Raw genomic sequence first — 17,803 nt, forward strand, 5'->3', positions numbered from 1 at the left:
CAGCTAGCTATAGCTGACATAAATAAATATAGATTATACATTACATACACCATAATATATATATGAATGAAGAGCTTTATTAAAAAGAAGATTAAAACTTAAACATTTAAACATTTGACAAATATATTTCAAAATATTAAAAAAATATACTTTAAAAAATACTGTTTATACCAATTCCACTAATTCAACTGAATAGATATTTAAAACTTTATAATAAACAATTGAAAACAGTTGAAAAGAAATTATTTTCCTTTGAAAATTTTAAATTAATCTATTCCCAAAATTCACGTTATTTTAAAACGTGAAACTTAAAACGCAGTTCTTAAAATAAAAATCGAATCTTGCTTTTCAACGCAAAGACAATATATATTATAAATATGTATCGATAAATTAAAATTTTTTGAATAAAAAGGTTTATGCATTTTCACAAAAAAAATAAGTTTCAAATATTTCATGATCAAGAAATTGGATTAAAAATATATTTTAAAAAAGACCGAGATAAATGTTTTTGCTTTTGACATTTCTCATAATAATTACGAACCATCTTCTTTTTTCTCTTCATTTTTTTCAATTAATTTCCCAACCAGTCTCTCGATCAACGCCAGTCCGAGGTACATGAAAGTACAGAGAGCCATTACACTCACCTGAAATATGAGGAATTGAGTCTTTGTCAAAAACTCTGATTATCTGATCCCTATATTTTTACAACCAAATGACGTGTACCTGGGATATTTAAAACTATGAATTCTGTGAGATACATAGTCTAAGTTTGAAATATCAAAGGTTTACACCATCTGGTTGCTAAGATATATTTGTTAAAAACTCAAATTAAAAGGGAATTTTTCCCTTAATCATATTTTATTTTTTTATTAAAAGGTTCCATGATCGAATCACAACTTATCCTTTTCTTTTGGGCTACAACCAAGCGATAAAACTGTTGAAAATGTAAGCAAGATTGTTTCTTTGACAAAACTGTTTAAGGTGCGGTTCTTAGTCATAATGCCCTTTGTAATCAAGACTCATTGAAAAATTTTCGTTGATCTTTTAAAATGACCGAGTTATTGAAATATATGAGAATGATGTTTCATGAATTCCAATAATATAAATTTATTTCAAAAAACGCATTTATTCATTTTTGTCAGATAAAAGAATGGGACAGGCAAAAAAAGAAAGATATGAAGATGACAATTTGAAAAATCTAAATTCAAGTTTAAGAATTTAAAGACAAGTCAAGTTGGTAAATATGAAAGTCAGGTTTCTTTATTTGACAAGTCATCAGAGGAATTGAACTAAGAAGTTATGAATATTCCAACTGACACGAACAGTACTATAACAAGAAGAGGACTTTTAAATCTTGCAAACTTGACTTTAAAAAATAATATTACAAGGATCCAAGTAATCTAACACTAAACTAAGGTAATGGGGTAGGTCCGGGGTAGGTTAATTAGGTCGATGTAAAGGCCGGGTATAAAGGGTCGATCCGGTTCGAATTCAAATGGACCCTAGTCCGCTGTGAATTGTACTGGTTCTAAATCGTTCAACCCTAATAACCTTTGAGCGTATAATTTTTGAGTAAAGATTTAATGTTAAAAAGTTTTAAATTACGATGTATTTCTTACCACCATCGCTAGTTCTTCCATTGCTCGAATACTCAACTCTGTAAAACTTGCTCGGGTACACATATTCTAGATTAGTATAGCTCGGGTACACATATTCAAGATTAGTATAGCTCGGGTACACATATTCTAGATAAGTATAGCTCGGGTACACATATTCTAGATTAGTATAGTCCGGGTACACATATTCTAGATTAGTATAGCTCGCGTACACATATTCTAGATTAGTATAGCTCGGGTACACATATTCTAGATTAGTCTAGCTCGGGTACACATATTCTAGATTAATATAGCTCGGTTACATATATTCTAGATTAGTATAGCTCGGGTACACATATTCTAGATTAGTATAGTTTGGATACACATATTCTAGATTAGTATAGCTCGGGTACACATATTCTAGATTAGTATAGCTTGGGTTCACATATTCTAGATTCGTATATCTCGAGTACACATATTCCAGATTAGATAATATCTCGAGTACACATATTCTAGATTAGATAATATCTCGAGTACACATATTGTAGATTAGGTAATATCTCGAGTGCACATATTGTAGATTAGATAATATCTCGAGTACACATATTGTAGATTAGATAATATCTCGAGTACACATATTGTAGATTAGATAATATCTCGAGTACACAAATTCAAGATTAGATAATATCTCGAGTACACATATTGTAGATTAGATAATATCTTGAGTACACATATTCTAGATTAGATAATATCTCGAGTACAAATATTCTAGATTAGATAATATCTCGAGTACATATATTGTAGATTAGATAATAGCTTGAGTACACATATTGTAGATTAGATAATGGCTCAAGTACACATATTCTAGATTAGATAATATCTCGAGTACGCATATTGTAGATTAGGTAATATCTCGAGTGCACAGTTTGTAGATTAGGTAATATCTCGAGTGCACATATTGTAGATTAGATAATATCTCGAGTACACATATTCGAGATTAAATAATATCTCGAGTACACATATTGTAGATTAAATAATATCTTGAGTACACATATTGTAGATTAGATAATAGCTCGAGTACACATATTTTAGATTAGGTAATATCTCAAGTACACATATTGTAGATTAGATAATATCTCGAGTAAACATATTGTAGATTAGATAATATCTCGAGTACACATATTCTAGATTAGATAATATCTTGAGTACACATATTGTAGATTAGATAATATCTCGAGTACACATATTCTAGATTAGATAATATCTAGAGTACACATATTCTAGATTAGATAATATCTCGAGTACACATATTCTAGATTATATAATATATCGAGTACACATATTGTAGATTAGATAATAGCTCAGGTACACATATTCTAGATTAGATAATATCTTGAGTTCGCATATTCTAGATTAGATAATATCTCGGGTACACAAATTGTAGATTAGATAATATCTCGAGTACACATATTGTAAATTAGATAATATCTCGAGTACACATATTGTAGATTAGATAATATATCGGGTACACATATTCTAGATTGGTATAGCTCAGGTACACATATTGTAGATTAGATAATATATCGAGTACACATATTGTAGATTAGATAATATCTCGAGTACACATATTGTAGATTGGATAATATCTCGAGTGCACATATTGTAGATTAGATAATAGCTAGAGTAAACATATTCTAGATTAGATAATATCTCGAGTACACATATTGTAGATTAGAAAATATCTCGAGTGCACATATTGTAGATTAGATAATAGCTCAAGTACACATATTCTAGATTAGATAATATCTCGAGTACACATATTGTAGATTAGATAATAGATCAAGTACACATATTCTAGATTAGATAATATCTCGAGTACACATATTGTAGATTAGGTAATATCTCGAGTACACATATTGTAGATTAGATAATATCTCGAGTGCACATATTGTAGATTGGATAATAGCTCGAGTACACATATTCTAGATTAGATAATATCTTTAATACACATATTGTAGATTAGATAATATCTCGAGTACACATATTGTAGATTAGGTAATATCTCGGGTACCTATATTCTAGATTATTATAGCTCAGGTACACATATTGTAGATTAGATAATATATCGAGTACACATATTGTAGGTTAGATAATATCTCGAGTACACATATTGTAGATTAGATAATATCTCAGGTATACATATTCTAGATTAGATAATAGCTCGAGTACACATTTTCTAGAATATATAATAGCTCAAGTACACATATTGCAGATTAGATAATACCTCTAGTACAAATATTGTAGATTAGATGGTATCTTGGGTACACATATTTAAGATTAGATAATATCTCGAGTACACATATTCTCGATTAGATAATATCTCGAGTACACATATTGTAGATTAGATAATATCTCGGGTACACATATTGTAGATTAGTTAATATCTCGAGTACACATATTCTAGATTAGATAATATCTCGAGTATACATATTGTAGATTAGATAATATCTCGAGTACACATATTCTAGATTAGATAATATCTCGAGTACACATATTACTTGAGTACACATATTGTAGATTAGATAATGGCTCAAGTACACATATTCTAGATTAGATAATATCTCGAGTACACATATTGTAGATTTGGTAATATCTCGAGTGCACAGTTTGTAGATTAGGTAATATCTCGAGTGCACATATTGTAGATTAGATAATATCTCGAGTAAACATATCGTAGATTAGATAATATTTCGAGTACACATATTGTAGATTAGATAATATCTCGAGTACACATATTGTAGATTAGATAATAGCTTTAGTGCACATATTCTAGATTAGATAATTTCATAATCAATAATTATATTAAAGCTTAAACTACAAGTATATGAACGCTATATTGATGTTAGGTCCCATTTCTACTTCATGTTGAAATTGAGGCCACTGTATCCAACATAAAATATTCTAAAAATCTCACCGATAAGCAGGGTTCTAATCGTTTAGGCTCACATTGGGGGTTAGACAAACACGTTCTTTGCAGAGAATCCTTTAATCTAAGGCAAAAGAAAAATATCAAAGCGTGAAAATAAACTTCTTATGGAGTCTATGTAAAGTATGTACAATGTTTTTGTTTAACCTCCTAACTGCTGTGTTTCATGTTCCTTGTATATAAAAATTTAGAAGAAACAATTAGGATTTTCAATCGCAATTTCGATGCGCGCGATTGCACGGAATTGCGTGAAATGGCGCGCAACTGTTCTCGAATTGTGCGCAATTTAGCGGAATTGTGAGTAGTTTACAGGGCTCGCAATTGCACAGAAGTATAATCCACTTGCGTTGAAACCCCTTATTGGGATGAAAAGATTAAAATTATATTGAAATATTATTTTAATGGTTTATTTGACTTTTTTATTTTATTATTTGATTTTTTATCTCTTTTGCCTTGTGCACTCAAACCTGGAACCCGGCTCAAATCCATCCTAAAAAATTGTGTCAACGTTGTTTACAAAAAATCTAAGTTTCCTTTAAGGGACTTAATAAGCGTAATTTCAAGTGACTAGGGTTTCCAGCGAAAAGGAAAAATTGTTTCGCAACCATTTCGCTTCATTTTCGCATTACGTTCGCTCGCGAAAAATGCAAAATTTCTGCATTTCGCGAAAATATTTTCGCATATTCGCGAGAAAAACAAATTTCGCTAAATTTCGGTTTGTTTTCGCTTCATTTAATTTCGCGAAACGTTTCGTTCGCTGAAAACCCTACAAGTGGCCCTCCATGGATGGCAATTAATCTACAAAATCACGTTTAATTGTTAAAAACTTGGTTTGGAAGCTGTTCTAATATTTTTAATATTTAACTTTGAGAATTGGTAGAAAATAAATATTTTCTTTCGTACCATGCATTTAAGAAGGATTTAAGTGGTTTTCATGATATTTAAACAAAAATCTCTTTTTGCTTGATGAACGTTTAAAGGGTACCGTTGTGAATAGGACATTGCATTGTGAAATAACGCTTGCATGAGTCCCTTTAATCTTTGTGCAATTTTATAAGAGATATTCGAGTAATGTTTGAAAATATGATCAAGTTTTTAGTTACACAATACACGTATATACCTGTAACGATCTAGCCCGCTAAACTTTAGTTCTAAACTGTCTGTCTCAACTGTCTCAAACTCTAATTCCTCAGTCAATCCTGACTGTCCTATCAGCTAGACAGCCACTTTATCTAACTAACAGCCTACCCAGGCTAATTCCGTCCGTACTGAACCATAATGGTTGGTATTGAACGAATTTATTGATAACAGGTAAATAGATAGACCGGTGGGGCCGGTCAGGTTACAAAACTAAAATCATAGATTACGGTAGATAGACAAATATACAGCTGCTCCTAGCTTTGTTACATACCTGTAGATTATTTCTAACTCTTCCAGCATTTTGTAAATCCCATGTTCTTGATCTTTGTTGTACTTGTACATCTGTGCTCAGTCCGGCCTATATAAATACAAGAAAAGGAATAAAAACTTTGAATTTTATTTTTGAAAGATGTATATCTTTGTCGTGGAAAATCAATTTTGCAGAATCAAGTGTTTTTTAGAATTATAGCTGTCGCACATTTTTGTTCAAATCGGCCCCCTCGTACATTGTAAGTACATACTACATAGTTAAAATATCTACCATCCACCAACCTTTTTTTTAAATAATAAAGGAACAAATAAACCACCCCTTCAACCTTTCCAAAAAAATGTTATGTTTGAACTTGAAAATTCTGTGTTGAAAAGTGAAGAGGGGGATCTAAGCGTGACTCATTTATTTTAAAGAACAAACATGTTTTGAATTTCAAGAAAAGCATGTTTGTCATGACCCTATACTCACATTCTGTCAGTAATATAAAACAAGGGACTGAAAACTAATTTTAGTCATTTTTAATCGGTTCGAACTAAAGCCACCAATAGGCTGGGCATGAGGCATAACCCCTCTCCCCCCGGGAAGGTTTATGGATGCTTTTAGTTACAAGAAAATTGTGTCTCCAAAATATTTGGATTTTTGTAAAATTTTGAAAATCCTCGAAAACATATTATAAAACCCGTGATTTGTTTGCTATTGTTTTATAATGAAAGCTGGCCGCAAATACTGGAAATATATATGAAGTGTTGTTAAAACAGGAATAAAAGATAACAAGAAATGTTTAGATGAAGGAAGGGGTGGACAGTTCTTTTACTGCAAACAGTGAACTTGTAACCCCCCCACACACACACACACACAAACGCACACTCTAACTGTAACATTTAAAATACGTCAATACAGGCTGAATTATGATTCTTTATTCTTCTTTTCGAATTTGTATCATATTGTATTATCTTGTAGCTAGTTTTTATTTTAAGAAGAAATATAAGAAAATTTTTAATTTATCCTGATAATTACATGAGTTATTTCATACATAATCACAACACTTTGATGTCAAGTCTTAGATTTTGCTAAAAAGGAATTGTGCTTTTGTCCTTAACTTAAATTTTCTAATTCCTATAACTTTGCATCTTGGTTATGTAAACTTTTGATATTACAAACTTAGATTATTTGATAAAACAGAATTTATAGTTTGAAATATCTAAGGTTTTTGACTTTCAGTAGGAGTTAGAAGTTAGGAGTCAGAAGGAGTTAGAAAATCGGAGTTTGTGTCAAAGACTTGAAATTCCTTTCATCTTACTTATGTTAAGAATTTTAGGATATATTATTGGCAAAAATGGAAAATGTTTGTAAACCGTGTGTCTAAGAAACCCAGTCATTTTTGGGAAAACGGTTAAAAATACAAAATTACCCCTATCGGTTTTTTAAAAAATCTCTAAATATCTTCTTAAAAAGTTTCCATTTCCACCATTAATTTATCCTAAAAACGGTATCCTGTTCAAAATCTGAGGCATTGACCACAATTAGTGTGGTGATTTGGCATGAAAGGAACCATGAGCTTTTGTATGATAAGAGTTATGATTGAAAACATAAAGATTTAGGATAACCCCAGTAGAAGAACTGCGTGGATCAAGATTAAAGAGGAAGAAAAGAATTGGAAGGAATTTCCCTCAAAAGTTCTAGTATTCCTTAAGTAATATATTTTTATTGGCTCGGCAGCTTTGTTTTTCCGATACATGCAGTGCATACAATGCAGCAACACAAGCTTCTACATTTTAATCATTATCTCCACAACCCCGTATACCTCCAGCTAAGCAATCTTTAAAAGTGCTTTCCTGAGACACCTTTATAGTTGGTTATTCTACCTTAATTACCAGCTGTTTATAGAGCTCCTAGCTATGAACCGTGGTTGTGTCCCAGTTATAAACCTCATAATGAACCTTACAAAGCTGCGGTGCTGGTTAAAATGAAACTTGTACAGCAAACAAAACCTTCACAAGTTCTGCCTCAGTAAACGAAAACTATCCCTTTAACTCTACTAGTCTTCAAGATGATGTGTTTACGAGTACTACTCTACGTCTATTAATAATATCACTTATCAGTTATCAATCGAAGTCTATGATTCTAGTTACGAAGGTGAAGGTAAACTTAAAGGGTCCGTTCATTTATTTGGGTAATTTCAGGGTAAACTGATGATTGGTATAGTCCGTATAGTCTGTATTACATCACCAGAACATCAGCCAATGGCAGTAAAGTATACTGGTCACGTGATTTCCGTCTGTATCACCTGACAACGATACTGCACTGCCATTGGCTGAAGTTCCTTGTGATGCAATACAACCTACACGGACTATGTGTAATAATATTGTCAATTATATCTATTAAAAATGCAAAATAAAAATTAAAAAATTATATTCAAAGATTCTCAGGCTTCTGTGGGATATAATCGTTTTCATATTGGTTGCGTATTTGTTGAATATGATCCGTTTATATCTGCTACTTTTGTACAAAATTCCTTACATATGAATTTTGGTGTAAATTTGATACAGTTTTATATAAATTTCTCGAGACAGGAACATCAGATAGATGTCTTATATGTATCGTTCAGTGCCTGTGAGATTCTCAGGTTTCATTCTATATACCCCTTTTAATTTTTCCCCTTACAGATCCTTTCAGACAATCTTCCGCAGTCGAAAGCAAGTAACTATATATACAGGAACGCCCATATCAGATATACCCAAATTGTGTACTGTACTCTTTGGGAGGAATGTAAACAAACCCAGTGCCCCCAATAAGTTGAAGGGAATGGACTAAAGCTCTAAAGTGATATTTGCAGTCCAACAAAAAACAAGTTAATATATCAAGTTAGCGAATGCTCATGATTTTTGGCTTTCTGGTCAAAATGGAAAATACAATAGCAATATATTTATATTCCACCCCATGGGCCCTTTTTCCTCAAAATGATGCGTTTCCCCTGAATTCGTTGTTTTGATTTCCTCCCACTGCAGTACACAGATTTGACGCATTAGATATGTCGGTTCCTGGTCTATATATTTCTTGGTCGAAAGTATACTTTTAATTCCTGTAATAAAGTCTCAGAAAATATAAGTTAAAATTATTGATAGATGATCGCATTCCTTCACTCGTTGCATGATATTTGCATCATTCAGTATATTGCATGATTTGAAGTTTTTAAAGTTTGTTAAATAACCTTTAGGATTGGGTGGGTTTTACCATTTTAAAGTAAAAAAAAATAGAAGATTTAGTAAAACACTATCCAAGTTATTGCTCATTATTACTCACCAACGATTCACAATAATACCCTTGCAACTTTTATCCGAGGAACTTAAAACTAGTATTTTTATCTGATTTTAATATTATTAATAACTTTTAAGAAGCCAGGTCGTACCTTTGGTTATTGCTAGTCCCGGTATTTGTAATTTGGGATGGGCAACATTCGTCAGTAAATGGTACGTTTTGGAAAATTAACCAAAGAGACCGTCAACGAAATTGTTAACGAACTGAAATAACAGTTCTTATTTATGGTTAAAAATTAACGGTTTATAAAAAATAACGAACATTCTCTTTTTGTTTTCTGATTTCTTAAATTAAAACCTTCACAAATGTTAAGACCCCAAAAAGTAAACTTGTGAGTTTCGTTCAACGATGCGCTAGTTCACACAAAAGTTTTAGGTTGTCTAAAGTGTAGGAGGACCTGTTCCATGACGTCATTATCCAGCTGATCATCTCCAGTCTCAAGATTGCTACTGTCCATTCTTTTAAACCAGCTCATTACCTTCAAACAAATATTAATAGTAGGTTTTCAATGTTCTAAATTGTTCTAAAGTGACCGCATGAAGAAGGCAGGCGCCAAGGAGGATTTTAAAGATAGAACTTTTGTTTTGCTGAACAAATTTACACCGCAAAAACGTCTTAAATGAATCCGAAAAAAATATATCTAAAATACTGCACTAACAGCTCAACTAGCAAGATAGTTAGGCAAACTTTAAATCCATTTACTCAGGTTTAAGCGAGCGGGGAAAGGCAGGCGGCCATGAGCCACCACTATTTCTTCTTCCGGGCCACATATTCGCTTTTTTCTCTTCCGGCAGCCATGAGCCACCACTATTTCCTCTTCTGTAACACCACATTTGACTCTTCTGAGCAAAACTACTTTTTTCAATGGTACATTTAGGACCTTTAAAGTGTGATTTTAATAAATCCAGCCACGTCACGCAAAAAAAGCACAACTCAAACCATTTTTTCAATTCTGCATAAGATTAATATATTGATAAATAAAAAAAGGTCGTTTGTTTTAGATTTTAGCCGGTAAACTAAGAATTTTTTAATATTGTGGGAGAAGAGAAAAATTGTTCAGAGTAGTCTGAAGAATAAGAAAATATTATTAAAATCATAATATTTACTGTCATTACTTACGCGTTACAGGTTTTATTAAAAAATGTTTTTTAGCAATTTTCTCTTAACACATTGCACATTTTTACACAAGGGCACCTTTTAAAACTAAAGTATATTTTATGGTGAATCATTTTTAATATTCATAGTGCTCTCAAAAATTAGCCATTTTTTATGAAATGAATATATATTTTTTGCATGACCCATGGATCCTTGAAAATCACAATTTAAAGGCCCTAAATATATTATTTCAAAAAGTAGTTTTGTCCGGAAGAGAAAAATGTGGTGCTACAGAAGTTCAGTGGTGGGTCATGGCAGCCAGAAGAGAAAAAAGCAAATATGTGGCACGGAAGAGGAAATAGTGGTGGCTCACGGCCGCCTGCCTTCCCCCGCTCATCACAGACGCCCACTCTTTTGGTACAGACACACAAACATGGCTGCCAGAAGAGAAAAAAAAACAAATATGTGGCACGGAAGAGGAAATAGTGGTGGCGCATGGCCGCCTGCCTCCCCCGCTCCATGGACAAGAGCTTGGAAATGAGCAGGAACGTTTACATGAATACTTATTAATGAACTCCCTGAACAAGAACTTGTTCATGAACTCCCTGAACAAGAACTTGTTCATGAACTCCCTGACAAAAACTTGTTCATGAACTCCCTGAACAAGAACTTGTTCATGAACTCATGCATGAAAAAGAACTTGTGTGTACAATGTAAACTGTACACTTTACAATGTACATTGCACAATGAATACTACAGTATATACAGTGTACAGATTACATGAAATGATGCACAAGGGAAATGAATAAAATCACTGACTAGATCTGAAGAGCCATTCAAGTTTCTAGATTCTACCCTGACAACTTGGTATAATTTAACTTGGTCGAAGTAACTTCAAGTAAGCCTTCGTAGTAATTATATCTAACTCTCTCTATATATGATAAAGACATTTTTGTCTTTATTAATACATTGTTTAGCATACAAATTATTCCACGCCAATAAACTTTGGTACTTGACTTATAGAAATAAAATGTTACATTTACCATTAAAGATATTGTACAAAAACAAAATTGAAAAGTTTATTTATATTTTAAATTTTCATTTACACAAAACCATTTTCAGAATTTTGAGTTGCTGGGCTGAAAGTTAAAAAAAATTTTAGGGCACAGTAAACAGAAACTAGACAATTTTTTTTATTTCATACTTCATTTCTAGATAAAGATTAAGTACTTTTTAAGGACAAAATGAAGAAAATACAGTGAAACCCATAAAACTATGAAAAAGGAATACGACATTTAAGGATTTTTTGTATTTGATGTTGTTAAGAAACTTTCCATCAACTTATTATGTAAAATGTGTAAAACTGCACATTTATGGTTTTTATAATAATCATTATTCAAAAACAGCTTTTTTCAGAATTTTTTTTTTAATGAAAAATTCAAGTAAAAACTTGGCTTTTCTGATGCAAATATGCTTATTTATATTGCAAGAGTGAACTTTGGGGAGAAAGGATGAAAGGGTCCGGGGGGTAGGGTTGGGCTGAACTCATCGTTTTTATTTAACAATATTCACAATAATAGAGGAACAGAGTTTTTCCCACAAACTAAACTTTTCTTATCCCTTTATATTTGCTTAACCTGACGGAGTAATTCTTTCAAATTTAGAATTTTGATCTTATATAATCTATATATTCTAAATATAAGTTTGAAATAACATGTCTCAGACATTTTGTTGCAAAGATTAAGAGATTGGAAAATATGAAATTATTACAAAGACTCATCTCTTTAGTTAGGTAATATTTTTCTTTCATTTTTTAAAACCATTGATTGCATTCAATGAACTATATTAAATAGAAAACAAAAAACAGAATATTAACTGAGTCTTTGCCATAAAAGAAAATTTCTAATCGGCCTGAAGGGCAAACCTTTGATATTTCAAACTTAGTTTGAAATAATCAATGTCTACGATATTTGTTTGTAAAGATAAAGGAATAAAAAAATCTGAGACATAATTCCTTTCTGACAGATCGGAACGAATGGCGAACAGAAGAAAGAGCTGTTAACAAACGAAATGAAAAGAAACGGTTTTAAAATAAAAAAAACATTCCCAGGTCTAAGCTGGGAGGATGGGTTATATTTATCTTGTATGAATAACATTATGCTAATTTTCAATTTATTCAATATTCTCAGTTGATATTCTACAGCACAGATCTAGGCAATGAACCAAGGAGTTCTTTTCCAGCCACAATTTGTATAAAAGGTTTTCCATTAGAGGAGTAGGTAAAGGAAGGAGTGGATATTCGAAATGGCGTGTGATATTGCAGTATCTTTTTTTAACGTTATTGAATAGCACCACACGTTCATTGCTCATAGTGACTGTTGAAAATAAACTACATAGAATCTTACAGTACAATTAGTCATTTTTCGAAAGCTATATTTCTTTAAAAACTTTTACTTTATGTTGACCATGCCACAAGTTTTCTTAGTGTACAGTTTAAAGGCCATTTCAAATTACCAATCCTTAAGTATCATATATCCATGATTTTAATCTAGTTTGGGGGTATATATTCATGTCTGGGCAACCAGGGTAGTTTATCTTTCAACAAATATACCGCAGGCTAAATCTATCTAAACCTATATACACAACAGAAAAGGAATTTGTCCAAATTGCCAAACATCAATCTTGTAAATAACCCCTCTTAAAGGGAAACATGCTTTTCAGCAACTTATTCTAAGCTAGAAACTTTTAAATTAATTCAGAGGCGAAATTTAAAGAATTGAAACCGCGTCGCTGATCTTCATATTTAAGCCGCGCGGCTTAAATTCTTTAAATTTTACCTCGAGTTAAGGTAAAGTTCATTCTTAAAAACTTAAGCTCACCAACTTTTCACTTTATCCGTCTCTCATTGGTTAAAATCAGAAAACAGGACCAATAGAGATCTGGAATCTTTACATCCAATAAGATTTCAGTATTATGTCATTAAGTTAAACTCTTAAACAAAATAGTTTCCGTTTAGTTATATAATTCAAATTATGGCACTTATGGAACTGTGAGAGCAATTTTAAGTGACCCTTCATGCGAAGATGTTAATGCTGAATTCCCTTGAAACATTATCTGATTAATAATGTGAAAGATATTATCGTTTTCTGAAGTATTTAACTCAGTTAATTCTTTTATGTTTCCGTGCAGTAGAAGTTTAGAAAAGAAACCACAATTGAAAATAATCAGTTTTCATAATTTAAACATGAATTTCTAATTCATACTTGATCAGGCAAAGCTTTAAAGGTACCGTTGTGAATCGGAATTTGGCGTCTTTGCCATGGAGGGTCACTTGAAATTACACTGACAGTCTAACCTTTTAAAATCTGTAATAACTGAGCTGAGCTAAAAGCAAAACTAACCAGCTGTGCTGCTGGCCTTTAATGCAAGTATTTTGAAAACTTTTATTAAATAAAGAAAAAGTTTTAAAACCTAAAGATGGGGAATGTTTTCGGCAAACTGAAGATTAAAACAATCTCCTCCCCCTTCCCCTACCTTCTCGAATCCTTTCAAGATATATGTTAACGCGCCAGTGCGTTTATATAATCTCAGCTCGCCAGTGCAACCTTTAGTTTAAATGGGTATGTACTATGGAGGTTTAAATGGGTATGTACTATGGAGGTTTAAATGGGTATGTACTATGGAGGTTTAAATGGGTATGTACTAACCCCCCTTTTGTTGACTTTTTTCCTCCCGAAGCTAGATACAAGGAAGAACATTATGTAAATTGGAATTATTCTAATTTGCTTAGTAAGCATAGATTTTCTCGTCGTTGTACCACTTAAACTTGTTTTACATCTAGGGATTCCTTTTATTTTTTAAAGGGAGTGCTCACTTAATTTGATATGTCTTTTTATTTAAAGAGTTTCATTTGTGCCGGGTCGACTTTACACTGGGTAGTGCAGACTGGACGGTACGACTGAATGCAGATACAGTACATGTTGTACTGACTCTGATTATGCAACTTTTTACAAGTGGTTTGCAAAATACAAGAGCTACTTTTGAACCTTTACATTTGAAAAAAAACAGAGATAATCTCTAGTATTTTTAGAAATAAAATAGCCCAATGGGCGACATGTTGTACTAACAAAACTGGAAAAACAATAAAAATAACAATCGTTATTTCAGAAAACGAAAAAAATCAAGGAGAAACAATTTTAATTTGTTAATTTTAACTTCATGAATTTAAAAAAAGTGCTATAAACTACCAGTGAACGAATTAAAATTAAAAAATGCGAAACATGACAATCACAAATGGTTATTCATACTTTAATAGTTTATTATACCCATATGTGATTTTTAAAAGTAAAACTCGTAAGTAAGCCTTTAAGATACATTTTTAATCTTATTTATTGTTTAAATTACAATTGAACCAACGTTGAGTGAATTTTAATATTGGAATAATATTTCATTTCTTTTATAATAAAGAGACGCAACAGCGAGCATCTAAGTTTTGTTATCAGTCTCTGAGTAGGCCGGGCGTACTGGAGCATTCAAGATAATTTCTCAGTCCCTTTCATATTTGTTTTTCAGAATTCCTAAACCCGGGCTTTCGGCCAAAATATATACATACAAACAGGCCTAACTCCACAGGGCATTGTGTAGTCAGGCCCTGGCTAAATAATATGAAAATATGGATTTATATATTTACATTATTTGATTGCACATAGTGAATAATATATACCTTAATTTCAAAGAACTTTTTACGTGGTCAAACCCCATTTTTTAAAATAAAATGTCCATTCCAAAACTATTGATTTTTTTAAATCATGGTCATCAGCCTTTAAAGTTTGTTCCAAGGCCGGCTATGTATGCTGCATAAAATAAAATTGAAACTCTAAATTTTCTTTTAACCCCATAAAATATCCCGCAAGTTTAAACTGCCTTTTACTTCTGAAAAAGATCAATTGGGAAGCGAAGTACATATTTAAAAATCTATGATTAAGTTGAATGGTCCGATTTTTACATGTTTTTTAACTTTAGCCTTTAGTTTTACTTTACTGCATACGTAATACGCATACTTTGTTGCAGCCTTGAACCTGTCAATTTTAGAACTACAGTGATATTCATTCTAGTTTCAGTCTAAAAGAAATAATTATGGCAAAATCATGATAAGCAGTAGCGTACGAGTCGGCACATTTTAGGTAGATCCTATGTGCAATCTGTCATGTTGTCTGATGAGTCTAATGGTTCTTCTAGACAACAGTCTCTCGATAACCATGTGATATAAAACCTTTTAGAAACTCCCATGGGGCCCTTCCTATACTCTCAACTAATTAATTAATTAATAGATAAATTAAAAACCAATCTGACACAATAAGGAAAAATTTTTATTGAACATTGCTTATTATTAGACCCGGATGGATTTTCTCGATCTTACAATTACGTAAACTTGTACTTAACTTTATACCTGCTCAGGTCAATCATGAGATATTCAAATAAATCTTATATATATATATATATATATATATATATATATATATTTCAGTTTTTAACTTCACATTTTTTATTAAAAAAGAATTATACTAAACATAATGTTTCACGTCTATCTATATATATATATAACTAAAACAGAGAATATATCTCATTTCTCTTTGATTTTAAATTGTACCATTATAATTGTGTACGAATAAATAGAATAAATAAAATATGAATAGGTAAGATAATTTTGCTTCACCAAGGGTTTCCAACACCATTTTGCCCACAAAATATCCATTGCGTAGCAAAGGATATTTTGTACGGAATCAGGTGTTAATGAAAAGGAGTTGTACACAATTTAGTCGTCTTTTAATGTGAAAATGCACGAATTTTTTCAAAAAACTTCCCAGACCGGGAGGATATTTTACTTAATTGTCATAAAGGACGTTAAGCAGCTGTTTGAGAATCTTGAGTGGTAAAAAGTAAAAAGGTGGTAAAATATCGTATAATTGCCACCCCACCCAACCTTGGGAGTAGTTTTTGAAATTCCACTTTTTAGCTCATACTATAAATATTATCTTCTTATAACGTTTATTCTACAGGGTTACTCACAAGGATGAGATTTCCGAGACGAGTGTAGGGAGTTTGTTTTGTCCGATTTCTTACATTCGGGTTCTTTGAATACCAAAAACTGTTTATTTCTGTGCTTAATCATTTAGAAACAAAAAGTCAAATCTTCATATTCTTAAAGTTTTGTGTCGTCTTTACAGTTTCATTCTTTGTGAGTAACCCTGTATTAGCCTTGCTTGCATAAGTATAATATATTTCTACGCAAATCCACACAGTGATCTAATGGTTGCAATTGCTCCAACGCAAAATCATAAGAATTTTACCAATTACTTCCAACAAACTAAAGCTTAAAACAAGTGCCATAGAAATGTCAAGAGCTATAAAGATCAAAGGTGAATTAGTGTGGTATAATAAAAGAGCAAGACGTTACGACACTTCAAAGTCACTAAAATTGGTGCAACTTTTCAAAGCAGTCTGGATATATGTGCCTCTCTCTCTAACTTGTCTACACAAACATTGGTACATGAAAAATCATTTCCGGATTTTATTGTACAATTATATCTAATGGAGGTCCGTGAAAAGAAAACTTTTTTTCTTTTTCATCCTGATTTCTTTTCTAGTATTCGTGTAGAAGGTTCAGAATTAGATTTTCTTATAATGAACTGAACAAGGTTCCAGTTTTTACAAACTCATAACTTATAGACAATAAAAGGAGAAAGTCTGGAAAATTTCTAGAAAAAAAATGTTCTCTTATGTTTTCCAGGATAGAAAAAAAATCAGAATACATTTTTATATGTTTATATGTTTATATGTTTATATGTTTTTACTGAGTTTAAGGAAATCGTGACGTACGTACAGCTCTGGCTGTTTAATTATAGAATCTCTAAAGGAGCCACGTTAAACAGAAAATTGTTTTTCTTTCAAAAAAAACTAAGAAGAACTTGACGTCATACCTGGGACCGAATTTAATGAATTTGAGCTGCGTCGCTGAACTATCTACTGTCGGTTAAATTTGAACCACCGACTTAAAGTTAAAGATTGAAAAAGGATTAGAATAGGTGATTCAAATTTGAGCAGGTGGTGTTGGCAGTAAAATCAGTGAAATTCGGATCTATGAATTCTAAAAAGTAAGTGAGCAGTAAGCAGTTGACACAAACTCGGATTTTCTAAATTTTTTCGCTTGGTCATTTTGAAATATACAATTTCATTGGAAGTGTTTAGGAATCAGCTTGTGATTTCTAAGGCACCCTTTCTGAGACTATTTAATGAACATATCACTTTCGTGATAGTTTTTGACTTGAGAAAAGTCATTATTTCCATTGATTTGATTCCTCTAGGTCCTATTTTTCATTATTTATTATATGTAAGTGG

At 31.8% G+C, this 17,803-nt stretch overlaps 1 protein-coding gene across 3 annotated transcripts; it reads right to left on the reverse strand.

The window, feature by feature from the left end:
• Positions 1-237: 237 nt before the first annotated feature.
• On the reverse strand, positions 238-13,927 carry LOC111700326 (uncharacterized). Of its 3 annotated transcripts, none has more exons than XM_023471207.1 (7): positions 13,877-13,927; positions 9,708-9,788; positions 5,993-6,079; positions 5,034-5,071; positions 4,570-4,645; positions 1,620-1,685; positions 238-644 (listed from the first exon to the last, which is right to left on the reverse strand). In XM_023471207.1, the coding sequence occupies exons 2-7, from the start codon at positions 9,783-9,785 to the stop codon at positions 534-536; spliced, it is 456 nt and encodes a 151-aa protein (XP_023326975.1). In that variant the 5' UTR covers positions 9,786-9,788; positions 13,877-13,927; the 3' UTR covers positions 238-533. The 3 variants fall into 3 exon arrangements, with proteins under 3 accessions (XP_023326975.1, XP_023326974.1, XP_023326973.1); XM_023471206.1 differs by lacking the exon at positions 13,877-13,927 and adding an exon at positions 13,761-13,868; XM_023471205.1 differs by lacking the exon at positions 13,877-13,927 and adding an exon at positions 13,285-13,405 and having other exon boundaries at positions 239-644.
• Between the last annotated feature and the right edge of the window lie 3,876 nt (positions 13,928-17,803).

The sequence above is a fragment of the Eurytemora carolleeae genome, unplaced genomic scaffold, assembly GCF_000591075.1.
Source record: "Eurytemora carolleeae unplaced genomic scaffold, Eaff_2.0 scaffold395, whole genome shotgun sequence".
NCBI classification, from domain to species: Eukaryota; Metazoa; Arthropoda; class Copepoda; order Calanoida; family Temoridae; genus Eurytemora; species Eurytemora carolleeae.

Bases quoted from the DNA above. Each gene is read 5' to 3' on its own strand.
- LOC111700326 (XM_023471207.1), bottom strand. From the start codon at position 9,785: ATGAGCTGGTTTAAAAGAATGGACAGTAGCAATCTTGAGACTGGAGAT. The intron at 6,080-9,707 runs GTCCTCCTACAC...GTATTTATATAG, and splicing joins ATAATGACGTCATGGAACAG to GCCGGACTGAGCACAGATGT. The intron at 645-1,619 runs GTAAGAAATACA...CTCATATTTCAG, and splicing joins TGGAAGAACTAGCGATGGTG to GTGAGTGTAATGGCTCTCTG.